The sequence below is a fragment of the Neolamprologus brichardi genome, chromosome 8 (assembly GCF_056152115.1).
Source record: "Neolamprologus brichardi isolate AB-2024 chromosome 8, ASM5615211v1, whole genome shotgun sequence".
Classification (NCBI taxonomy): domain Eukaryota; kingdom Metazoa; phylum Chordata; class Actinopteri; order Cichliformes; family Cichlidae; genus Neolamprologus; species Neolamprologus brichardi.
The window spans coordinates 21,004,640-21,031,913 of NC_142111.1; the positions used below are offsets into that span (position 1 = coordinate 21,004,640).

The following is a 27,274-nucleotide window of genomic DNA, read 5'->3' on the forward strand; positions in this document are numbered from 1 at the left end:
GAGAAAATCAGAGATTCACAGAAAGCCGGGGGTGGTGGCTGTGTATGATCCTTTCATGGGTTCTTGGTCACGGCGCACAGATTGCACTGTTACCCAGTTCAGCTTACAGTGTCACGAGTCCATACATTGTGGCGTTCTTAAAAAATAGTTTTATGACGCACATAAAAGGCAAAGTCATTGTACTGATAAACGCACACAGGCTACATACCCTGGAAGAAATGCAAAAAGAAGAAAGCCTTTGCAATCCATTCAGTGGCATTTGTTTGCAAGGATGTTGTTGTTAAAAATCACCGAGTGTGATGGCTCTCCACAGCAAGAATAATGAGACCATAAGGCTTCCTGCACTCACTCTGCTTTTTAATGTTCTGTCAATTAGCACCAAAATGCTAAGCCTGCTTACGCTGAATATCTGGCTAATATACCACACAAATGGAGACCAAAAAAAGAAAAAACAACCCATCCATCCAATACAGAAATCACTTCCCCTCCTCCTCTGTTATATTCATAAACAAGAGGAACCAGACTATATTTCCCCCTTTTTTTGTCCTCACTATGGAAATAACTTCTATGACGAACTTGGGAGTCATGCCCAGCTGTGAGAAAGAAAAAACGAAATCAGCCAATATCAACTAAATTGTGCATAAGACTCATTTGTTTAATCTAATATCTTTCTTTTCTGTACTGGTGTGGATTTGAGATGGGCAGCAACTAAGCATAATTTACCCTTAATTGACTAATCTGGTTAAATAGGGGTTTAAAATAGATTATACTGTATCCCGCAACCATTACTGTTACGGGTGAGCACACGTCCAAAGCTATCTGGTGCAGAAATACCGTGCAGGACCAAAGTGCGGTGAGCAGGAAGTCATGAGCAGCAGTTGGAACATATGTTCAAGCAACAGCGAGTGCAAAACCAGAATAGATTCTTCACCACTTTTGTTTAGGGCTCATGTTACAGCTAATGTCAGGATAATGTATGTGTGTGTGTAATGGGTGGGGAGGAGAGCTTTAATCCCTTTGCCTACATACTGTTGAGCACAGTACAGTGGTACAGATGGTCGATGTAAAATGCGTAACATACAGCGAGAAAGTTCAAGCATCCTCACAGGCTGTACAGACTTGTAAACATGCCATTTTCAAAACAAGCTTTATTTTCAGTCTTTAGCTTTTAAACTCTGCGCCTTTGTTCAAATATCCTTTTCAATGTTATTCTTTTTCCACTAACTATATATGTTATATACTTTTTAAAATCAGAGCACACCATCAAATCAATTCGATTCTGGTCAGTTAGGTAGCAGAGGGGGGTGTTAGTCAGTTTCAGCTGCTTTGGTGTTAATTACGTTAACAACAGGCGCACTAGAGGGACACCAATGAGACAACCGCCAAAAGAACGGTTTTACAGGTGGATGGCACCGACGGTTTTTGGGTTTCTTTTGACTGTTTTTTTCCCATTAGTTTTGAGTTTGGCTAGGTCAGTGTCACTACTGGTAGCATGCAGGAGTGGCTGGACCCAGCACCTCCTCCAGGATGGCACATAAATGCATGCCAATGCCAGAAGGTTTGCTGTTTCTCCCACCACAGTGTCAAGAGCAAGAAGGAGTGCTCAAGAGCATGAGCTCCCTGCCCGACATCGTGGAGCCAGATTAGCATTTCCCATACACTACCAGAATTGATAAATCCACCACTGGCACTCTCTTCTTTTCACAGATGAGAGAGGTTCACTCTGAGCATATGAGACAGATGTGAAAGAGTCTGCGGGCACTGTGGAGAACTTCATGCTGCCTGTAGCATCGTTCAACATAACTGGTTTGGTTGTGGGTCTAGGGAGGCATATCTATGGAGGGACATACAGACTTCTAAAGGCTAGGCAGCACCACCCTGACTCCCATTAGGTATTGGGATGAAATCCTTGGACTTATAATCAGAACTACACTAATGCAGCAGGTTCTGAGTTCCTTATGGTGCATGACAATGCCTTATGTGGAGAGAGTATGCAGGCAGTCCCTGAAGGATGAAAGAATCAATACCACTGACTCTCCCCCAAACTCTGCCTGACCACAATCCAATAAAACACCTCTGGGACACATCAGATGCTGCCAGGTTTCACCTCAGACTGTCCAGGAGCTCAGAGCCCCTGTCCAAACTGGGAGGAGAGCCCCCAGGACACTGTCATCTCATTAGGAGCATGCCCTGATCTTGTCAGTCATGCATACAAGCATATAGGGGCCATAAAAACTACTTAGCACCACTTTGAGTTGCTGCAATGAAATGCTACAAAGTTGCTAATGCTCTGCTGACTCGATAACTGCAGATTTCCAAAGCTCCTCTGGCATTAACATCTGTATAGAAACTGCACCAGGAGCTTCATGGCAAATGGCTGAGTAGCTCCTCTCAGTGAAATGTGCAGGTGGCCCCTACCTTCCATTTAGTTTTCATGCAGTGTAGATATTATCTTAAAACCCTTTGCAAGGACTTTTTCTGTTTTAATTCAAGTATCACATTACATATTCCAACGTTGGAATATTCCTACTCACTCTACAGCATTGTGTAAAAAATGCAAGCAAACATGAAAAAGGAAGAATATTTAATTTCATTGTTAATTTCTGTTCCTCAGAGGTGTTCAGTACAGCAGACGTGTTACTCTCATTTTAAACATCGTTGGTGGAAACTGCTTTAAGGCTACTTCACCTGTAATGACAATGCATGTTGTACGTTTTAATTAACTTCAATACTCAGTAGAAGAGAGAATAATATAGATGGGTTAAGCAGTAGAGTGGTAGCTTCTTCAGACAGTGGCCCTCCAACTTTGTAAATTAATAGTGCAGTATTGCTATGATACTACTACTTGTACTAATTAGTTAATATTAGGTCCCTAATCAGGTTGTATTAGACAAAGTCAAATTTTAGATTAAAAAAAGTAATGTATCAAAGTTGTTACAGTACTTTTCTGCTAAAATGTCTGCAACAAATGTCATGTCAATCCAAGCAAAGAAGTTGCTAGGGCATTTTAGCCAGCATAAGAGTAACGAAAAAAATCATGCTTCAGGCATGACGAAAAACAACTTAAAATTCCAAGATCCAGGCCTGCACCAGGCACTAACAACTTGTTCCCTTTTCTCATGATCTTATTGTGCACCAATCTACTGCAATCTGTTGTCACGATTTGACATACTCTGCTCACAAACAAATCCAAAGTTAAAACAAATGAAAACGAATTCTGCCTGGCAAAGAAAATAAAGTGCCGCTTCAGAGCTATGTGCATGTGCATAAAGTACAAGTGTTTATATGCCATATTCACTGTCAGCACTGTGTTAGTATGGCCTGGACAGGACTCTGCTAAATACCAAATCTAGGAGGTTATCCAGCACAGATGCCACAATGAACAAATACAAGTGATCGCCAGGACTAGAAGACTCCAGAGTCATCCACGATTCAATGAAACGCCATGACAGACAAACTTACAAGCTTTTCTGCTTTTGGACAGTGTTTTATGAGTTTAGAGTCCACTAACTGTGAGTTAGTAAATAAATATAAACTCAATTAGGAAAAAAAAATACTAATAATTTTAGAATGCATTTAAATCATATTACATATTATTATTATTATTATATGTAACTAAATATAAAAATTTATTAGCTACAATACAATTACATAAAATGTATTTATTGTATTCTCATCTCCTATTTGTTCATTTTTTTGTTGCCCATCAATAGATTATGTCAGGTTTTGACCTTCACACAAAAGATGTGTGAAAAGATTCTGCTCATATTGGTGTGAAGGTTGTACACATACTACTTGTTATCTGAGGAGCCAAGTAAAAATTATTTTGGTTGATGGAGCTTTTAACTTTCAAACAGGAAGACAGGTAGGGACACTTTCCTAACTGTATACAATCTGGGTTAGGGCTGGAGCATGTTTTCTGTTTTGCCCCTCTCGTCCATTTAACAATATTGAAAAGTTCACTTGGTTAGGTAAAAACTGAATGTGCCATAGCAGAAAAAGACGCCAAAGCTTGTATTTTTATGCTTCCATTTCAACCTACAGTCCTGTCCGATTTCCTGCAGGCGCTCTTGCACCTGCACTGACAAGCTTGCAACAGCTTGCACTATAACCTGTAACAAGCTGGAAGGAGAGTGTGACAGTCTGACAGTGTAGGCAGTGTGTTCGCAAGAGCATGAACACAAAGTTCCCCCATATATTTCAACTGTTTTTACATTTTAAATCATTTACGGTACCAAAGGTTTCCTGCGATGCCTTGACACTGATTGCACTGAGAGACTAAAGGCATTCTCCTCCCAGAATATCAATTTTGGGATAAACTACAGTGAAAAGAAGATTACCATTTCTTTTGTTTGTAGTCTCCCTGATCTCACCTCTACAAAATAGGGAAGGGAAACGCTGTCTATTGGAGTAAATCCCCTCTATAGCTCTGGTTCCAGGAGACTAAATCCCATGGACTACTCTCCTGCAGTTCTGTTGTCAGTGTGTGCCAGGCTGAGGATGGGTGACAGTGTGATGGATGGCAGCAGGCAAATCCACTCCTCTAATGAGCTTATGAATAAATATATCTTGTCTGCATGTGCAGATGCACGTGGCCGTGAAATAGATATTTCTTACATGCTCTGGGTGTGCGGGTTCGAATATGAATATGCATGCGACATGTATGCAAGTGTATATGTGAGATTAGAGTACGAAAAGGGAGGGATCCACAGAAACACTGGTGCTAAAGGACATTGTGAAAAATTTAAAAAGCTCATATCTATTCCCAAGACTGTCAGCACAGACACACAGCCTTTGGCGAAGTCATCAACAAAACAGAAAGCACGTCAATATTGTGATTCAAATTCACACGGTGTTGTGCATATGAAAGAGGAAAGCTTCTTTTCAACATGGCAGTCCCCTCAGACACAACCTGGGCTTTCAACAAATAAATGACAAGATCTGAATATGAATTGGAAGCTCCAATATGCAATGCACATTTTCTCATTTGCAGCAGATAAGTGAATGATAAGCGAGCGAAAGGAGACATCGCAGCGTCTCTACCACTGTGTCAGTTGCATACGACCTCAGGCACCCACTCAGACAAAGACACGGGCGCCCGCAAATTAACATACACACTCACGTACAGACCAGCGGTGAGGACATACATTGCCCGGCTGTCTGCAACCTAAGCAGAGCTTTATAGAAACTGAGCACGCCGGCCCAGTCACTATGGCAACAGCAGAGCACAGGGAAAGGAAGAGTTGTCCATCTTTTTAGGGTGGTGGTAACGCAGACAGCAGCTGACTTCAACGGCACTAAAAGCTCCCAGCTTTCGCTCAAATGCAATCAAACAACCTCTTTGTATTGACAAATCTCAGCTGCTTTACAGCGCCGCGTCTTCCCCACATCATCTCAATTCAAGGAATTCAGCTTTTAAAGATGCAAACTGCTGCAATGGCAGCTCTGATCCTTTGTGCTCTGACCCAAAAAGAGATGATGTGATCTCAATCTAGAACAATAATGAAGCTTTGACTTTTTTTTTGAGTGCTTTCATACAGTCACATCAATATCACATTTCAATATTTTAAAAAATGATGATACTGAAGAGTCAAGCTGACTGTTAAGTGTTACTTAATGAACTTTTGCAGGGGACCTGTTGTGCTCATGAGTCATAGCTCAAAATAATGGTGCAGCCCCTCCGTTCATCCCCTATCTGAAACAAGTCCTTTTCTCCCATTAAGTGTTCTTCTGATTGGCTGTCGTAGCAGATGGGTGGGGCTTTTCTTCTCATAGCTAGAGCTGCCCACCTGAGATGACCATATTAAGGATAACTTCCTTCTCTAACATCACACAGATCCAAGAAGATTTTTTTAAGACAGAAACAAAGCATTTATAGCAGCCTGAAGTTGAATGAAGTTTCATTTTGATTGATAACTGATAATTTTATGCAATCTTATCACACATAATGTGATCTAGCAGTCCTTTTATGCCCATATGAGGCGTTTCAGAAAAGATTAACAATGTTTTTGATGTTAATCTTTGGAGCAGCAAAGACAACTGCCCACAATTAGGCTTATGAAGTTAAAAGGTTTGCAATGAAGTGGATATGTTTGGGTAATTTTGAAGATGAAGAGTTTAGTAATTCATTCTATTCAACATATAACAACTGAGTTCAAAAGCATTGCAGTCCTGAAGTAGCAGAGAGATGCAGTTTTCTGTTTATTTCACCAGTCTCCATGAATGACCCGAAGACTTGTGCCCAGTGTGCATTTAATAATCCGGCTCACAGACCGCAGATGATTTTGTGTGCTTCTCTTGTTGACTTGTTAAACAAAACAATACAGACCAGATGTTGCCGTGCAACTCGGAGGCTGCCGACAGTCAGTAGCATGTGCGAGTCCATTAGCTCGGCTGCCTCCCCTGTTTGTTTTATTTTTTTGTACTTTTAATGTATGCGTGCGAGTGTCTGTGTGCGAGTGTCTGCACACACTCACATGTGTATCTATCATTACAGGCCTTGGGAGGATTAGTGGAGCAAGGTGAGGCACAGCCGGAATTTTAAGAGGAAGGCGGGAGGGGCTGATTTCCTAAGACGGCTCATTAACTGAGCTCTCCTTAACCCAAAGAGCTGTTAATTCAACGTTTCACATAACCTTATTGGGCTTGGATTAAACCAACAGCACTAAATCGAGGGATATCAAATGCACAACAACGCATGAGTGGGTTAACCTAAATCTAAGACTTATAGGAAGAATTTGGAGCCGTTTTAGGTTACTGCCTTTTAAAAGCAGAGGGACAAAGTTGGTAATCCCCACACAAAGGATGATCTCAAGTTAAGACTGAGCTTTAGTGGCCAAACATGATGTGAGTCAAAGGCACCGTGGAGCAAAGGCTGTTTTTACAGCAGGAACTTGAGGGTCCTTTTAGGGTCACCCACATCTTTGTGCACGTTTCAAATATAGGAACTGCCCGTGTAGGACCTTCCTTAAGCGAGGTTTTCGCGTGGATCAAGAAAACCTGTAGGGAGGGGGGTTCCTGCCTGATTGGCTGCTGGTCCCTGCTTACCATTCTTGAACAACCAAAAATCAGTGGCAAGAAAAGATGCCAAGAAAAATGCTCTTTCTGCAGACGTTGCCAAATAGATAATAATAATAATAATAATGGATTGGATTTATATAGCGCTTTTCAAGGCACCCAAAGCGCTTTACAATGCCACTATTCATTCACTTTCGCATTCACACACTGGTGGAGGCAAGCTACGGTTGTAGCCACAGCTGCCCTGGGGCAGACTGACAGAAGCGAGGCTGCCATATCGAAGATGTACTTCCTGTTCAGATTGTTTGTCCTCATTTCACAGACAGGATTTTCTACAATGTTTTAACCAGCTCAACATGTTGTTTGTGCACGATTCCATTGTTCACATGTCACTTTATCATTATATTATTATGTAACAGCATGATTAATGTTTTAATTGAGTCTCCAAAATGGAATCCTTTCAAAATCCATAGGATGCTGTTTAATGTATTGTTACCAATAAATACAAATACCTTATTTATTTGCTCCGAGCAGCATTTTTTAAATCCTTTATTGGCTGGTCTAAAATGTGTACATTCTCCTAGCGTCCATACTGTGAGATTTCTGGGCAAGTCGCACAGCAGCAGCAACTGAGCGGTTTCAGCACCTTAACCTTCTTTTCGCATATTTTCACTACTTGCCCAGCAGGTTGATACAGAGGAGTGACCATGAACGTTTGGCATACCCTCTCCCAGCAGGAGACCAGAGAGGACTGCACTCCTGAGGAAAGCAGCAAGGCAAAGTCAAATATCAGGCACTCCGGGAAAGTGAGAGAAGCACAATTGCCAAGGACACCACTTGATGCAGTGTACTAATTATAGCAAGGGTGTCTTGACCTTTATCCCAGCTGGAGTTGGTCCCCTAGTGGAGATATTTATAACCTCACACAGACACTACTTGAGAACCACACCCTTGTCTTTGTGAAAAATCAGTGAGGGTCGGATGCTTTTGCTCTTGTTATGTAATTAGGAAGCTAAAATAAACACTACAAAGAAAACAGATTTGATTACTGATCCATGCTTCCAGTTTTAAGCTGTTCTAAATGAGATGATTCTGATAATGTGTCACTGTCTTTAGCACGATATAAAATGAGCATCAAAGCTCCCCAAATGTCTTTCATGTCAGATAAAAGCTGTAATCAATTGTGGCCCTCGTGTAATCCCATACACACAGTAAGGAGAATGACAGTAAGGGTAGAAAGTCGGAGCTGTGATCCAGACAAACGCCTGGTAGGGGTTCAGGACCCTGAAATGACTGAGCAAATAAGTTAACAGCAGACAGACAAGTAGTGAATGTTAATACTGCGCCTGGTGTCACTGTGGAGTCCTGTGCAATAGTCCGTAAGGGTTTGGATACGCATGGACACACATACACATACAATAACACACTTCTTTAGGTCTCCGTGTATTCGTGTGAGCATCTCACAGAGAAGTGTTTGCTCAGCTCTTCACCAGCGGTATTCGCAGAAAGCAGTGAGGTGGTATATGTAACCCACTGCTCTGTTTTGTAAGCAAATCATTATCATCGCTATTAATAGCACACTGCGGGTTTCTCTTCTCCACAATACAGCTTTTTTTCCCCCCTCTTCTATTCCAGAAGGTACGGCTAAATACCTAGATAAAACTAAACGTAAGTAAAAACCACAGTAATAGTTGTAAGACAGTAACTTCATTTGTAAAGCCTCTCTTGCAAGATGCAGCCGCTTGCTGTGCTACACAGAGGAGGATTAAAATTAAGAAAGAAAAACACTGAATAGAAATTCCACATTTGGTGCCGCCAACACAGAAAAATATGTTAACAGGATTTCAAGAAAGATTGGATGTTTAGAGAGTAAAATTAAAAGAAAAACTCAAGCCTTGGTATTGCTCGTAAATACAAAACAAGTTTGCTCTTCTGGTTCCACAAAATGAAACCTTTTCACTGCAAAAATTCTCAAGAATAAAAAGACCGAAAGGGGAATCGAGTGATTTTGAGAAAAGACTTTTTATTTTAGGCGTAGAAAAAAATAGATGTTAATTCTGTCGTCAGTTTGGTTTGATATCAAAATATTTATTGAATCTTTCTGCTGCCTCTCAGCATTTTTTAGGGATTGTAAAATTGTAAGATTCTGGCCCACTTGGACATCAGTGTTTTCTTTCCCTGTTAGTTTATTTCATTTTTCCCAGTGTTTATCTCTTATTTTATACCAGGAAACCAAAGACATTTGTATTTTAAAACAATAATTGACCTTTTCAAAGTCTCCAAGCACTTAACGACCCTATGCATAGAATGTTTAAGTAGCTTAAAATTGATCTGACATCAGTACAACGGTGTAGCTCATCTAGATGGTGGCCCATGTTGCTGAAGGCTACTGTTGGGCCTGGATTCAACTCCACCCAATTTCCTGCATTCTCCCGCTCTGTTCCTGCTTTCCTGTCTTAAGTTTTAAAGAATATTTCTCCTTTAAACATCAATTTGTTCAGATCAGTAAACATAAAAACTGCAAAATAAAGACTGGATCTCATCAGCATAATAGCAGTCAGCTACGCAGTTTTAATGATACCGGCTGGAATGATGGTGGCTAAATAAAATGCAAAAGTCGTTGTCGCAAATAAAACACAAAGAAACTCAAACTTTCAGAGACACCACGATCAACAAAGTCAAACACTTTGCCAAGGACAACCTTTCTGTGAGCAACAACAATGAAGCTCTTTGTCTTCGTCTTACTTCTTGCAAACTTGCTTTGAAATTTTCACGACAGTCATTTAACGCCAGGAGACATACTGAATGTCAGTGGGACCTTTCTGCCTACAATTAGAGAACCTAATATTTTTTTAATTACTTAAATTACCAAAAAAAAAAGGAACGTTAAAGCCAAGCCTGTTATTGCTAAAGCTGTCTCTGTCTGGGTTGCACTTCTTTAGCTGCGTCATATTACTGTAGCTGTTTTGAAAGCTTTTGGGGAGATTTCTAATTGTAGGTTGTTACCTGGTACACACACTGGAAGCCGACTTTAAAGAGCTTGGTCGGAGTGGGGATCAAAAGGATGACTTCATCTTGCTAATGGCGGCGCTCACTGCCTCTTCTCTAATCATAATAAAAGACTGTAATTCTAGAATCCAGGGAGTTGTCACTGAAGGGGCAACACCGACTCACTTGACAAGTAATTCTACTCATTCGACAACTGCTGTTCGACTGAGAAAGAAAAGGACTTTAATACACAAGAATACTAGCCCGGCATGCAACACATAATTAAATCTCACAAATAAACTTTGATAATGAGGAAGTGCGAGCTTTTAAAGGCCAGTGGTATCACATGTAGGTAGAATGACCAAGTGTCGTGTTATCTGGGATTTTGTTCCTGTCTTACTTTTGATTGGCTTAAAAAAAGAGATGTGTCTGCCTATCGAAACCAGGGCTAAACACTGGTTATCACGGTGACTCAGATGTTCTGCTTCCATGGTTTTTCTTTGAAATGTCTTGTTTCTCTTGCCTCTAAACAAGTTAGGTTAATGCTCCCCATCTGGAGACTCTTGCAAAAGAGATATTTAATCTGAAAGAGTTTCACTTCCCAGTTAATACAACAAACCACAAAGATTATATTCAAACCGAACAATAGCTGAATTAGCAGGTCTAAGAGGCTGTGGTAGACAAAAGGAACAGACAAGTTGATAAAGACATTAAAGGCAAGGATCAGATGTGTACACTTCAGATTTACTTTATCTCTAAAACATACGTTTCACCCCACACTTAGTTTACTGTGGTTTGGTCACTTTATGCATGGCACATATTGTCTGTATGGTCACTCAGGAGGCTGCCTATTTAATCTAGGTGGAATCCAAATGCTACTCTCTTACTAAAGACTCATAAAACTGACAGTCCAGTAGGCAAATTAACATCACGGTCACATTTCCTGTGCAGGTTGTGGTGCCAATAAACTGACCCACAGATGTTGGATTTTCGACATCTGCCCAGTTTATTTCACAACTCATTTTTTGGCTTACAAACCATTTGTCTTACGCGGGAGGGAAATTGAGCAATTATATAAAATCAATATCCCTCTGAAACGCTGCAAACGGGTACAGGTAAGTGAAGTTTACACACAGGTAAGTGTGCCACACCAATTCAGAAGCCTGCAGTTTAAAGTCAGGACTTGTGTGAAAAAAAAATATGGGCCCACGAATAAATACGGGCACTGACACAAACTGCAAAACACTTGAATGACTCAAGAGGAAGCGATGGTTAAAATAACCTTGAGAAACATACTCTATCACACATTTTCTCCGGGTATTCTCACAAGAACCGCCTCAACCATGACTTAAAGTGGCATATGTGTTCCACTGCACCTGTTGAATACACGTCTTCGCACTTTCAAGGCTTTGCAGCGTCTGTCAGGCAACCATCACCCAGCTAATACATCTAATAAGACAGAGGGAGACAATACAAAAGTCCTTGTGTCATAACCACAGAGAGATGCACTGCATTACTCTGGAAGAAACCCGTTTCACCCTGCTCCATCGAGTTCAAATAACCCCATGAGGGATCCACCATGAAGACAATAACCACGGCTACTTAGCCACCCTGAAATTGAAGTTCTTAGTGCCATTGCATGATAAGAGCCTGAATGACAGCTGACAAGGTAAGCTCATCAAAGCACTCTCCAGGTGGTGATACTAAGTGGTGTGAAAACCGGCTGTAGGCGCCTCATCAAAAACCATTCACCTGAGACCAGCAATAGCAGCTGGTGATGAGGTGTTCATGTTTTTCTGGCAGACAACGTTATTGAGACATTTTGTTCCGTTCACACACCAGCTAGCAGTCCCCTGGGATAAGGCAGGAAACCTGCAGCAAGAGGGAGGAACCACGTCCCAGCACATGACAAGGTGATTCTCGTACACAACAACAAGCTGCTGCCGACTACCTAGCGAGAGGTTTGGGGTGGGCGGAGGGGGGGACTATTCCCCACCAACTTCAACCCATTTACGCAACCATATGCTACATATGACGCTGCGCTCTGGAAGGAAAAGTGAGACACACAACAACAAGAACAAGCACCATTAGCCGCCCACAGCTTGCGCTTTAGACACGCACACACACTCCATCAGACACATACACACACACACTCTCTCAAAGACAATTGAATGCTCACCCACGCTGACGCATGAAACAGACCAGCTCGCCACGAAAAAACACTTACATTATCACACTCTGGTTGATTCACAGGCCCTCGAGCCTACACTGTGATTAGAGTTCACATCTTTGACAAATGCATCATTTCACGGAGAGAAATTACTTTCCTGCACTCCTCCCATTAGCCCCATGTCTTTACAAACGTCATTCGAACCAGCGGCCGCGCCACACAGCAGACGAGCTCCGTGCAAGGAAAGGTGGAGCAGCAGGTGACAAGTGGTGAGGGTTGGAGGCTGGGTGGGGGGGGTGAAACAGAGTTTGCGGGCACAGATGGAGGAATGAAACAAGCAAAAGAGGGTGTGGCTGGGCTCACCATTCTCAAACCAGATCTCGCATTCCTGAAGGCTGGAGTACGGCACCAGCTCCCCTCCTTCCCCTCCTTCCAGCGACACAAGCAGTCCTGCTTCCTCCCTGAGTGATGACCAGCTCATCAAAAAGAAAAAGAAAAAAGAAAAACAAGGAAAAAGAAGGAAAAGAAGGAAAATGCGTACGAGAAAATACGCCTGCAAGCGAAGCAGGGGAGGAGAAGTGCGGAGAAGCACACGAGATCGCCTTCTACCTTCCCCCCCGGTTTCCCTTCTGAAGCAATCTCCACAGGTTTCAGTGGTGATGCTGCCCGCTCACTTCAGTTGCGGTAAATGATACGGAGCCGGGCAGCTATGGCAGTGACGGGAGGAGCGAGAAGAGGAGGAGGAAAACGAGAGGGGAGGAAAAAGGGAAGGAAGAAGGAAGAACGCAGCAGTCAATGTGTCACTGGGGAAAGAGAAGGAGGGGGGACACAAAGGTGAAACCTCTGCGATGGCAGCAACGTGAAAAGCTGACAGGTAACCAAAAAGCCTTCGCCAGAAAGAAATGAAGAGAGGACAAAAAAGAAGAAGAAGAAGAGCGATACGAGCGGCACAGGGAGCCTTTCCTGTAAGCACAGAGAGGTGAGCTCTTCAATCGCCTCCGTGACTGCATTAGCGCTTAGCGTGTTATGTATAGATGTGAGAGGCGCACACTCTCTGTACAGGAACAGGAGTCCAGGTCTCCAGCAGATGAATGGTGCAGTGCTGCTGTTGTCATAGCAACCACAGAGCAAAAGGAGGTGGAGGAGGAGGAGAAGGGTGGGTATTGAGGCAGGAAAGAAAATGGCATAAAAAAAGAGGGAGGGAGAAAGGGAGGGTATTATTAAAGGGACACAGTTTTGTCGTTTGTGGACGGAGCGTCGGGGACATATCAGATCACAAGCGGTGAGGGAAAAAGGAGGAATTGTATTATTTGATCGTAACAAGGGTTTCAATGAAACCTACGCTGTTTTCCTTTTGGACCGAGACATTCCTGCCTGTCCTTGTTTTACCCTTGAAACTCTATTTGTACAGCTGCAGCCATGTTTCATGTCCAAACTCAAGAGGCTGCAAGTTTATTGTGTAGCAGCTTCGCTTTTGTCGGGCACTTCGTTTCGGCTGTAAGCATCCTGTTCTAAATGTTTTTTATTAATCTCATCCACTCGCAGTTATTTCCCTCGGGTGACAATCCTAACCTCCTCGCAAGTGTTACCAAAAGGCCCAGAAAATGTGCGACAATCACAGGTCAAACTTCACTTGCTACTGAAAAGCAGTGATTCTCAGCCTTCTTTATCTCACTCACCACCACAGCAATGAGAGAGAGGACTCAGAAACTTCAAATGAGAAAACCTTTGGCTTAGTGTTTCTCAGTTATTGTTATTGGACTTTTTCAACTGCCCATACAGTAATGTGCAACAGTATGAGCCACACTTCATTTATATTTTACTACCAAGTAGCCAACATGTGTTAGGTTTTTTTGTTTTGTTTTGTTTTAATACAAGACATTCTGTAAATTGGGACTTTTCGTTATTTAGTAGGTCTTTAAAATTTTTTCTTCTTTGGACAGTGGCTGCTTTTCACTAATTTTAAGCCTAGTCCTTGTGCAATTTGGCATATTTTGGTCTTTGCGCCCCAATGACTTAAGCATCCCGAGGCCATTTCTGAGGAGGTTTCAGTAAACAGTAAAGTTATCAGCTCAAGGGTCAAGTACTGCTCGTCTGCTGTAGTTATTTATGCCTGTCACTTCCTCTGTGTTGGTTTTTTCAATGTATTATTCGCACATCTTGAGTTTTTTTTTTTTTTTTAATAAATTCAACAAACCAAATGGATACAAATGATGTGTTTTCAGTGAAAGGCTCAAAGTTAATTTGAGATAAAATTTGATTCATCCTGTGAATTAGGTGCTTAGTTATGCTTGAATCATTTACAGGCCAGTGTTAAGTGGCTTAACAACCAAACTACATTCATCTGAAAATGGTTAGGTACAAGGACTGGACTGAAAGTGACGGAAAGGCCAGCCTATAAAAAAAACTTAGAAGATGAAAGCCTGGAAAACTATTGTTCGAGACTTCAATACTTTAAAGTATTATGAGAAGGTGTGAGGTGGTTTGAGACTGTTGAACAGTAGTTGTACTTACATGTAACCACTAAGGTTACCAAAGTGTGTAAGGAATGAAAGCACCAGGAAGGATGTATAGCCTAGACTTTGTTGCTGCAAAGAGTCGTAATCAGTTAGTTATGATATTCATCACAGGAGTTTACAGACTATACTTAAGAAGTGATATAAATCTTCTGTAAATGCATGTTGTCTTTATATTATGTGTAAACATCCTTGCAGAACGCCTGGCATCTTCAGCCTCAAGATATAAACTATAATCTTTGTTCCCACACCAGACAGTGCAGCTCTTTCAATATTATTCAGTGTTTTTATCATTCCTTCCACTTCTAGTTCGTCTTCCCTGTGGTCCTTTCCTCTATTTACCTGATATATTTATAGATGAAAGATGGATCTGAGATTTTTCACTTTAAGCCTTTTCTTTACATTAAAATAAGCAACACCTCAAAAATCATTAATATATTATGAGTTTTCTCATTTTCAAGTGTTTTTTTAATAACAGTCTTTTTTGCTTTCCAATTTAAATTGCCATAATCAGAACTTGATTTACTGATTTTTTTTAATGTGTGCATAAAAAAGGGCAGAAAGAACGATCAGCCTGATACACGTCTTATATCTGCCTAAATAAAAAAAAACAACAGCCAATGGCTGCGCAGCCTAGCTATGAGTGGAAACATCTGGTCTGGTTTTATCCTATTTAAATGCATCTACCTCTTTAGCTATCTTGTGGGAGCTGCAGGAAATCCCACCTGACACTGAGGAAGAAATGGAGCGCAACTACTACAAATACTCAAACAATATACCACATTAAGTATTAAGCTTTTGTGACAGAACATGGTAGCACATTTTCTTTGTTTCTAGTCATTATACTAAGCTGAGCTAAGTTAACTGCCGAGATCATCATCTTAGAGACCCCCGGGCACAAATATTTGATGGGCCCAACTAGCTTCCTTCTTAAAGAATTAGAAATAGCATACAGGCTTATATATGAGGAATGGTTTAAAATGGAGAGTGCCCTTTTTCTTACCGGAAATTAAAAAGTAACCATCTCGACTCAAATTCAGTCAAAGCTTTAAAGTATCTAACATTTGATTGAAAATGAAGCAGCCAGAGCTTTTTCATAAAAGTGTAAATCCACGGCGATTTCGGGCTGCTGCTGCAGCTTCTGGATTAGCTCGCTGAACATTTTCTCAACAACTTTAAAGTTAGCTCCAATATTTCCTTTATAATCCTGTCTAATAAATAAAAGAACTGTCACTTGGCAATTTTACTTGGGTTACAGTTGCCTCCTTTTTTTTGTTTCATTTAGTTTGGAAATACTATAGCATTGAGCACTAATTTTTTTAATTGTAAAAAGAAAATCACATCTATACACTTGTTTTTCTTCCAGATTTCCAGATTTGATTTTCAGACCAAAGAATTCTACTTAAAACACTTAAGTAGGCATGCTGTCCCCAGGCCCGCTGTTAGCTATAGCTTTACACTTACCATACACATAGCATGTCTGAGCACAACCAAACATTACATTTTCATTAAAATGCAGAACTTGCAAGAACTTGGAGCAGAAATCTCACATTTTGGGAAATAAGAGCAGTTTCAGTTTAGAAAAATTTCTATTATATTTCTACTATAAGTATTACCCCTTCAGTTGTGCACCAGCATTCATCTGAAGAACGTAAGTAAGTTCAACGAAAGGCAGCTACAGGGACATATCGACTCCCCTCAAGTAACTTTAATGTGACATACTGTGGCACAGAAGAACTGATGTTTGCACATAATGACGCAGCACCTCATCTTTAAGAAAGCCAGACTATTTGGACGGTGACTAAAATATGTCAAGTACTTCTGTTGCAGCATTTAATCCAGCCACTGCTTTTCCTGAGGGCATCGTACTTAAACATTTCAATTACACCTTTCTACTCTTAACCTTCACTCCTTATTTTTCAGCTGCGACAATAGATCTCAAAATGTCACATTTTCCCTTTCAGCGGAACAAATGATTTGGTGGGTCGGCGGTGGCTGGGACAGTGGAAGGAGGAAATAATGACGATAATTGAAGAACGATTTTCTCAAGGTGCAACGCTGGGTAAGGAGGCGTGGAGATTGAGACGTCCCAAATGTCAGTGTTCATTTCAAAAATTCACAGAGGATACCAGATGCAAATAAGACATGAGGCTGGCCAAGGATGGGTGGAGAGAGAGACGGGGATTGAGACGTAACACGAGAGCTGCTCATATAAAAAAAATAATACGTGAAACAGAAGAGAATTACAGATGGATTATTGCATGTTCAAACATCTGTTCCTATATGATGCTGGAAGATCAGCTGGTGTTTAATCTCAGAGGCAGGTAAATTAATTAATCAGGTGAAACCTGTTATTTATTAGGTACTGTTTAATTATGCTTTTAGGGCTACAAATAACCGTTTCAATTAATCGGACATTTTCTCGAGTCTAAAGATAATGATGGTCTAGAACTACCAGATTTTTATTACTACTTCTTAGCCAACAGATTGCTGTAGGCTTTAAAATGTATCAAATGAAGCTTATTAGAAAACCCATAATTGGACAAGAACTCTACAGAAGAACAAGTTCAAAGTCAGCGACAGTACATTTTTTGAATATCAGCAATTATGGTCCACCATACAGGGGATATTTAATCCCAGTCGACTGAACTTAGAAATACTTAACACAGAACAGAATATTTAAATCTCTGTACCCACAAATTCAAAATCAAAAAAGTCAAAAATGGATGACTTCCATTTCCCTCCTGATAGCAAAATCTGTATTTTTAGACACAAAGCTCTCCATAGAACACACTTTACAGGACAAAGGATGTTCCAAATGGGCCTTGCACATAGGTAGTTTTATATAAAGTGAACCATATGTTTGCTATATGGTCTTGTACGTCTGTTCAGAGATTCTGGCAGAGGATATGTGAAGACACATTCACATCGTTCAATTGCTGTATCCCAACCTCACCCACTGTGCATTTTAGGTGATGCAAGTGAATTAGATATAGAAGCAAATGCATCACGTATACTTCCTACTGCCTTATGCATCGCTAAGAAAACTATCCTCATGAATTGGAAATCAAAAAATGATTTATGTGCAACTCAATATAGAAATTTACTTCTAAACCACGCTAGTCTGGAGAGATATCATTCCTCCTTGAAAAACCGATTGGGTGAATTTCCACTGATCAGTCCCATTTCTTAGTGGGGGTGGTCATTGTGCCTTGGAGGTGGACTCAGAGGCCTTCTTGGGGCTGGATTGTAGTTTGAACTACTTCTTGTGGCTTTCCTGCAATATTTTCACAGCTCAGCAGGTGGCCACGAATCGCTGTCCTAATGTTATTTTCTAATCAAATGGAACTATTTTTGTGTCATGCTTTCCTCTGCTAGCCGCATCCACATTCCCCAAATACTTCAAAAAATAATAAAAAAGATTCTACTGAGCATGACTCAGATACACCATAATCTTATTGCAGTCTGCTGTATCTCTGCAGGAAAACCCCCAACAAGGGAGCGTGTCATCTCCTTTGAACGATTCCACTGTAAAATAAATTTAAAAGAAGACAAAAAAACAAAAACAGAGATGCAACATTTGTCAGAAGTAGCCAATTTAGCAGAGCTCAACTGCTCAACTGTTTTAATGCGGATTCTTTAAGACCACCCACACCATGAGCTGTAAAACCTGACTAAGCAGTCCTGCACACTGTGCTTTGTTAACCCTGACCACTACTCGTGCCTACATCAGTGACCACTTACAAGTTTGCTAAGTGTAGTGCATTCCCACTTATTCACATATTACTCCATTATTGTGAGCACCACAGAGACAATAGATTTTCGATATACTCATATCACTGTGATAATTGAAGCAAAAGTGGGTGAAAAATTAGGCTGTGTAATTAAATCAAGGCTTTTCTCAGGTTTTAAGGCCAAATGCAATTTTCCACTTTTATGCTGCAATCCATGGGGAGGCAGTAATTGTATTGATTGTAGCCATTAATTAGGGGAAAGCAGTGTAATCTGGGGAGAGATGTTGAAATAAGTCCTCTTAAATGTTTCTGAGTGGAGCAGGGCCAATCAATCAGCTGGGGCGACATCTCTGGTGAGCCTGACACTTGAGTGAGGTGTTTATTAAAGCACAAATAAGCAATCAGTGATTACAGCTCATAACAATCAGCCACTAAGAGATAAGTGCGACAATGAGCCACTCCAATTCGGAGACAACAGTGGACTAAAAATAGAAAACATAAACAACGTGGACGCGAAATCTGTCAAACGCACATGAAGATGAGGGACAGATGAGCCCCGTCAGTGGTTTAATGTACTATAATTAAGTGTATTTATATCTGGTACTTGTATTTAAGCATTTACCACTACCCTGCATTTATCAGACAGCTGCAGTTACTAGTTACTTTATCAAGTTTTTTTCATGCAAAACATATCATTAAAACAAGCTCCAACCTTCAGGGCTTAAAAATGAAACCAGAGTACAGTTCTGTGAAAAAGTATTTGTCCCCTATCTTTCTTTCTTTTTTTGTTTTTGATGGCCACATATTCATGGCCACAGTTTATGAAAGAGAAACTGAAACAGGGAGTTGTAGGCATCACTTTCTCCAATTTAAAGTGATGTTTCGGCTGCTAAGCTTTTTAGAAGGTTTTAATGGAATCATATGGTTTGCTATTAGCTTCAGTCCTTAAGAGTGAAATAATAGGACTTTCATGACTTAGCGCTAATAGCAGATTTGTGTGTCTGTGTGGATCCATTATGGGTGTAGCTTTCTAATCAAGCTTGCTGGCATTTGTTGAGAATTTTAAGTCAATGTTTGCCAACACTGAGTTAAAAACTGTGTGATGCCATGGCGGCTAAATTTATCTTTTATATAGTGTAGGGATTCAGGCACAACATAAAAACCACCGACAGAGTCTTTTTAGGCATTTCATGGACTCTCTATCAGATTTGGTTCTTAAGAATTTGAATGGTTTGGACTCCTTGTCATGTTCCTTGATCCAATCATGAGCAAGTTTTGTGAGGGAGACCAAAGCCATCGAGGACTGCCAATGGTATTAGTGGTGGTTGCTGAAACCAAATATTGAGGAGACAGGTAAAACTGCTTGCTACGAACAAGCACTGAGTAGTTGCTGTAATCTAACACTCAGTGTGGCCAACCGTAGCAGTAGATGTTATCAGATATACACAGAGTAAGCAGCCTAAAGGTGCTGAGATCCAACATTTCCAGCAGGTTTTAAAGATGTTACTGGTTTATAATGATAAAACAAAAATGTAGATTATTTTCTTTCCTTAAGTTGCTGCAGAATCTTTAATATCGTTTAGTAGTTGTAGTTTAGCACACAGTGCCTTACTCATACATCAAGTGGATTACCTCTCAATGCCAAACTCTAAGTAACTCACTAAACGAACATCAATAACCTAGACCTTTCTGTGCACATTTGTTTAAAATAGATTATTCCTTAATATAGACAACTAAAAGGAAGTCATGACAATGCATGCCACTTAGCAAGACAAGGTTCCATGACATAACAGTGCATTGTAACAAGATTAGTCCCGCATGTCGGTGGTTTTGATGTTGTTCGGTGTATCAGCTAATCATTCCATCTCATAAGTACCTTCATACTTTTTTGACCAATAGGGTGAAGAATTGTGGCATTACTTCCAAGTCCACAGAAAACCAGTAGTGATTACATGAAAAACTGACTCTGCAGTGCCTGCTTGCATCTCTTCCTACTCCAAAAATCTGTCTAAGAAGTTCCCCTTCAAGAGTCTTCAAGGAAGCAGAGGGGATTCAATCAGAAAGTCAATGATTCTCTGAAAAGGTCAGAAATTTCATTGCTATTTTACAAGGTTGAATAACTCAAGTCTTCACAAACATCACATTCTGCCCCCGTAGGGCCAATCAGGAGCTACAAACGAGGGCAGATAGAAGCTGTGACTGGGGGAGACCACTGGGGGGGATCAAAGCGCTTTAGCCCTTTAGACCTACTGCTGTTTGCTCTCTAGCGCACTCGCTTCTCTCACCTCTGCAATATGTGGCACGGGAGGGGTTCAGGCCTGTGACGGTAACACCGCACACAAGCTCAGTACCGGAGGAAGTGGTGCTGCGTTGAATTAATTAAAGGGCGACAAAGCTGGGTAGACTGAGCTCAAATACAGTCTGCTGGTGGATGACACTTGAGAGAAGACACAGGTCTTTGAGGGCTTGAAGGACAATGGGCACTTGAGGGCTTTTGTGCATGCTGTCATTTCACTGACAGGCCGTTTTGGTCCTATAAGTGCTGTAAAGTCATACTGACATGTGATTTGAAGAACAACCACTGGACATACCATATATAAGTCCTTTTTAATGCAAAAACCTTTATCTGGATTAAAGCAATTATATATTTTTTCAGTGACTTCACTATTTAAATAGACGCCACCTTATGACAGACAATAAAAGATATGACAAATCTATACAGATAAGCACAAGCTAATCCTAGTGAAAGTTACAACACATGTTCACTTAAGGTGACGAGTGTAGTGAAGTGAGTCAATTATGTAACATAATCCATAGAAAAAATCTGTTTAAAAAGCATCATTAAGTTTGAAAATCCCCAAACACACAACAAGCAGCACCTGACGGGTGTAATACATCAAGCCAAATGATGACATGTGTGAGAACACTGCAAAGAGACCTCTCCCTACGTCAGCCACAAAATAAGAATAGTACAAATGAGACAGCGCCGTGCATCATTAATCAAGCTATTCTTGGCTGTCATGAAAACAACACACACACAAACACACTCTCTCTCACACACACATTCGTATTTACAGATTCGTATGATGTCCTAAAAACTAGCTGCGACTCACGCAGATGAAAGAAGCCTTTTAGAAGCAGGCTGAATCAGCCGCAAAACATCAAATACAAGAAAAGCACACAAAATGCTCCTCAAACAGCAGAACAGCGAGGGAGGAGGTGGGGAGAAGAGTGTGATTTGGCCGGATTGTTCTGAAATTAAATTCTCGAGAAAAAAAAGAAAGAAAGAAAAAGAAACCTCTGCTCCATCCGTCCACACGCAGTCCTCTACAGCAGTGTGGCACACCCAGTTAAAATGGGAGAAAATGATGTGGTTATGTGATGTGCGTTTCCCCTTTAAAACCCACAGTTTGGATGACCCTGGAGAGATCATAAATCATTCTGTATGATGTAAAAATCACAGCTCCCCCCGGCATACCAGAAACGGTTAATGATCTGAAGTAGCTGGGAGATTGGTGCACCCTAGTGGCGACTACCGAGTCGAGCTTTAAACTCATCCACACCCACTCTGCTTCTGTGTGGAGGCTGCACAGATACTGGGTGAAGCTGTGCTGTCGATATTTCAATTCTCATTTTGAAAGCACAAGTAGAGCGGTAACCTTTGATGCCCAGACCGTCTTGTGTACCAAAACAACTGCTTCTCCCCATTGCAATAGTAGAGGGAACACAACGCAGACTCATAAAGCAGTTGATGAGGAGACAGAGGGGAGGCAATTTTCCACATTTTCTGAATGTCAGTGATGACTGTGGAAGGAAACGATTAGTGGTAGGAGGTAAAAAGCAATAAAGGACGCCTGAGCCAACCGCAGCTCGCAGTCCATCATCTGTTCTTGACACTGTCAATTAGGTAGGACTTTGGCGATTACAACAATTGGAAATTGCAGCGTTTGCCAGAAACCCGAGCTCAGCTCCACTTGCTTTCTACTCAGAATTAGGGGGGCAAGTAATACAGTAAATGATTACTGCTTATCAGCAAGCATCGGGGTGAAACATTGCTTAGTCTTGTAAAATCAGTTTTAACTCAGTATGCATGATTTTGTGATTAAGCTGCCTACAGTGGTACAGTGAAGGGCTAAGGGAGGCTGTGTTAGTACACCGAGTCTATGGGGGAGGACAGCCACAGGCAAATGTATACCAGATTTAGCCCACGTCTCTATTGGCTGTGGCTTTCTTCCTGAACTCTGGTTTAAAAAGAAAATGACAACAACTTCAAATCCTGCACTCTGAGTGACTCCTCTATCACCTGCAGCATCCTTACCTGTGAGCTTCTTCATTGGCTGCAGCCTGACACTGATGGTCTGATGGGTGAGCAGCGGGGAGGAGGGCAGAGAGCGTGACACGCCCTCCATTATGCGAATATGCTGCATGCCCTCAGTCATTGAAAGTGGGGGCACGGCGTAGTCTCCTTCAAAGGCACAGTCGCTGTCTATGCTGCCACCTGCAGGATGGGAGGGAGAAACAGCATAGTATGAGATGGCCTGGGCTTTAAATAAAGCACTGTGTTATAACATTCATGGTATAACTGCAGACTCAATAGCAAAGGAAGAGAGGATGAGAGAGAAAATTATCCTACGGTTACTGCGTGATCTTCCCAAATGGCTCCACTCTGGATTTGTACATGCATTATTAATTGGACACCTTTCATACACAACAGCTACATTTTGCTAATAGTCTAGGTCTCAAGCCATTTCCAATACGGCAGCCTCGCTTCTGTCAATCTGCCCCAGGGCAGCTGTGACTACAACTGTAGCTTGCCTTCACCAGTGTGTGAATGTGAGAGTGAATGAATAGTGGAATTGTAAAGCGCTTTGAGGGTCTCGAAAAGCGCTGTATAAATGCAATCCATTATTAATATTATTATTATAACAAAGAATTCAAAGGCGTCCTGTTATTAAAATAATTTTAAATGCCCTTATTCTCATCGCATGCTCAGGTTTAGCCAAAAAAAATCCAAAAAACATGTTTCAGCTTACAAACCTTAATCAGGATGTTAAACAGAGTTTGTGAAAAATTTGGATCTATTCTACTTGTCTTCCAGTAACTGACCGCATCCCTCTTTCCATGTAAAGAGGCGACAAAACAACGGAGTTTTAACCAAAGGAATTTATGAATTTCTGGACTAAATATCTTGGTGTAAATGGCTGATTCAGAGTTTTATAAACTCAGTTTGTATTTTGATATTCATTCATATTATCTGTGATTTGTGCTATTGTGTGCAGTTTATGCACATTTGATTTAAATTTGATAAAAATGGTTAGCTTTGTGTTAAAACCCTTTTGGGCTCTTTATATTCCACTCTCATCCAAGGTGGATATTTGCCATTATTGGTACTCCACAAGTGGAAGTCTGCTATTAAAGGACCACCACTAGGAAAGGTCCAGCGGTTCATGAAATATATTTATACTCTCTTACAAAGTCTTAAATGCCAGAACATGTTGGATTTTCTTTAGGATAAAGATGACCACACCATGATTATGTGATTATAGTTCAAGACAGTGCCTTTCAGTTGGTGTTTAAATGTATCCCTTCCAAAAGCACCTCAAATAAAACCAATCTGAATGCAGGAAGCACTATTCAGCTAACATTTTACCCAGTTTCCTTGCGCATGTGGCACATTACTGCACCTTAAAACATTTAAACAAATGCTGCAAATATGTACCATTTCATTAGGGACACAAGAATCTTTGTGGAGAAGGTAGATATAGTTACGCTGATGTCCAACAATTAACCTTAGGGATACATTCATGTCAACTCTACCTGTTAGGACTGAAATGCCTCTATTTCTTAGAGTGTAGGCTGACAGGTATAGGTGAATATAATGGGTTGCAAGGATCAGAATATATCCACTATTAAAGTGCTTAGTTGGACTTCTTTGTTCTGTTTCTTTTCCTGTTTGTTCACCTGCTGTAGAAACCGTGTCACCCTCTGGATGAGGATAGGACCTCAGCCTGCTCGCTCGATCCTGCAATCAGTGCACTACTGATATTGAGTGCAACATCACTGGCGTGACCCAGCAGAGAGCAGCCCTGCAGGCAACACGTGCAGTTTACATCACTGACCTCTGTCAGCCCCGCAGTAACACAATACCCAGCAATTTTTATATAATCAAGGATTTTCTAACCATTTGAAATGTTTAAACAAGAAAAGAGCACAGTCATGACCACAAGAGAGCATTTTATTTACGAAAAAAGCCTCTCACAATGAGCGGTAATTACAGAGCCAGTATAAACAACCACTTACCATCACTCATACCCCCCCTTTTCCTCTTTTGCTTTAAAACCCACAAATTATGACAACTTTGGTTTTATTTTTTATTTCACACGCACTCATCAGCCAGCTGTCTGTAAACATCCATTTTGTGAACCGGTTCTAGCTCAGACTGCCCGTTTCCCAGCAGACTGAGCTGTAAAACCAACTGGAACAGGCTCGCGCCAGATAGCAGCCGCAACGGTGAGACAAAAAGCCATTATCAGATACCGGTCCTTGAGGAAGCCTGTATGATGGCTAGGGAGGGGGCAAATTGGCTGCTGTAATATAAATACATCAGTATTGAAACAATTGCACTCATAGAAGAAATGCCAAACACAATCCGACACACACATCAATCCCTCTGTGGCTCTGGAGTCAGTCCATCCATTCACTGGGGAATGTCACTGTGAGAGTGAAAAACAACAGCCAGAGCAGCGGTTGCTTTCCCCGGCATGGAAATTCTCCACATGTATGCAGACACTGGTGTGAATATAAAATAGCTAACTTGGTATTCTGATAGCAGTTGCCAGCAGTCAGGATCAGACTTGGTTTTAATGCTTTGACATATTGAACAAAAATAAACAATTACCGGTAAGCTACTCTCAATCAATTACCTGCTAAATAAATTAACAATTTTGTGGCCGTTTATGTTAAAATAATCAGGACAAATACAAAAGAATGTGCTTTATTTATTTATTCGACTTTTTAGGTATAAACTAGCTGCATGCCCGTGGCTCAGGGGAATGGGAAGCTCATCTGTAACCGGAAGGTTGCCGGTTCGACCCCCCTGCTCTCTGTGTCCTGGTCATTGTGTCCTTGGGCAAGACACTTTACCCTACCGCCTACTGGTGTTGGCCAGAGGGGCCGATGGCACGATATGGCAGCCTCGCTTCTGTCAGTCTGCCCCAGGGCAGCTGTGGCTACAACTGTAGCTTGCCTTCACCAGTGTGTGAATGTGAGAGTGAATGAATAGTGGAATTGTAAAGCGCTTTGGGTGCCTAGAAAAGTGCTATATAAATGCAATCCATTATTATATTATTATTATACCGCTGGTTCCTCTCCCTCCTTTGAAAACAGACAGTGTAGGTCTCTGAAAACAGACAAGGTGTCAACGCACCAGCGCTAATAGACGTGTGTAATGGTATCTGACAAAAAGACATAATGCGATGCCCTGGGAGGAGAACTCATCAGTTCATCTGACATATGATTTCTTCTCTGACTTCACTGGTGATAAAAAAAGAAAAGAAAAGAAAAAGAAACTAAAGTGCAGTACATGCATAGTACTGCACACTCCACACCCAAACGTCTGAAGCTTTCAGTCAGTACTACTGAAAACACTCACCAATCTAGTTCATAAGCCAAGAGCATAGAACAGGGGTAGGGACCTCCAGGCCTTGAGAGCCGGTGTCCTGCAGGTTTTAGATGTGTAATTGACCCAACACAGCTGATTTAAATGGCTAAATTACCTCCTCAACATGTCTTGAAGTCCTCCAGAGACCTGGTAATGAACTAATCATTCGATTCAGGCGTGTTGACCCAGGGTGAGATCTAAAACCTGCAGGACACCGGCTCTCGAGGCCTGGAGTTCCATACCCCATAGAGGATGAGACAAAACCTGATTCCTGCACACTTTCTAACCTGCAACAATGTATTTATTAGAAATATAGTATAACTTATCAGAGGTTAATGACACAGAAGAGCTTATATGAGAAGTTAGTGCACTCTTTACAGCAGGTCATATTATTTAAAAAAATAATTAATTAAACAAATAAAGACAGAAATAGACAATTATTAACGTCCATCTATTCTCAGCTGCCAGCCTAGCCAATGCCAGGTGAGAGGTTGGTAACCAATCTACTGTAGGGCTAACAGAGACACCATTAACCATTAATCACATTTGAACCTACAGTCTATTTAGAATCATCAATTAACTTAACATGCATGCCTCTGGACTCTGGAAGGAAACCAGAGTACATAAAGACCAGCAGGCCTTGCAAACCCCAGAGTCTTCTTACTATGCTGACAGTACTCACTGCACCACTTTTATGTATCCTTCCTAAAAATTACACCTAATGTATAGATAATTATTGAAAAATGTTCCAGTTAACCTTTAGTCTCAAAACATTCCCCAGAGGTTACATGTCTGGGTGATCCTGCAGGTATACATTTGAATAGCACAAGACCTACACTAATGAAAATAAAGTTTTACTAAATTCAACAGTGTTTCAAATAAATGTATTTTTCATGGTGTATAGTGTGCAGGAGCTTATTTGCAATGCAGTAAGTATGGCTCTGTGGGGCATAAAATAATATCCCTGTAATACGGACCCCGGTCCAAGAAGTTGAAATGCACTTTTCATCCAAATACTCGTAGTTTTAGCCAACATTCTTGTGGTGGAAAAAGCCCAAATCTCATCAATTAGTCCATTTAATTCTGGAAAGCCTCATTGAAAATTATGATAATCCTGAGAAAGATATTAAATGGTCTCATTCAGGTCAAAAATGAGAAGGGCAGAGAGGGAGCACCAGCCACACTTCAG

General features: G+C 41.1%; 1 protein-coding gene across 9 annotated transcripts in view; it reads right to left on the minus strand.

Moving 5' to 3' along the window:
- tanc2b (tetratricopeptide repeat, ankyrin repeat and coiled-coil containing 2b) overlaps nt 1-27,274 on the minus strand; it is a 169,851-nt gene that overhangs the window by 55,617 nt on the left and 86,960 nt on the right. For 7 of the 9 annotated variants that reach the window (XM_087844788.1, XM_087844792.1, XM_087844791.1 and 4 more), the window contains one exon: nt 22,744-22,923. In XM_087844788.1, the coding sequence (XP_087700914.1) occupies nt 22,744-22,923 (180 nt within the window). Of the gene's footprint in view, nt 1-12,538; nt 13,264-22,743; nt 22,924-27,274 lie in introns of those variants that run through there. The other 2 variants (XM_087844795.1, XM_087844794.1) reach the window with 1 other exon arrangement.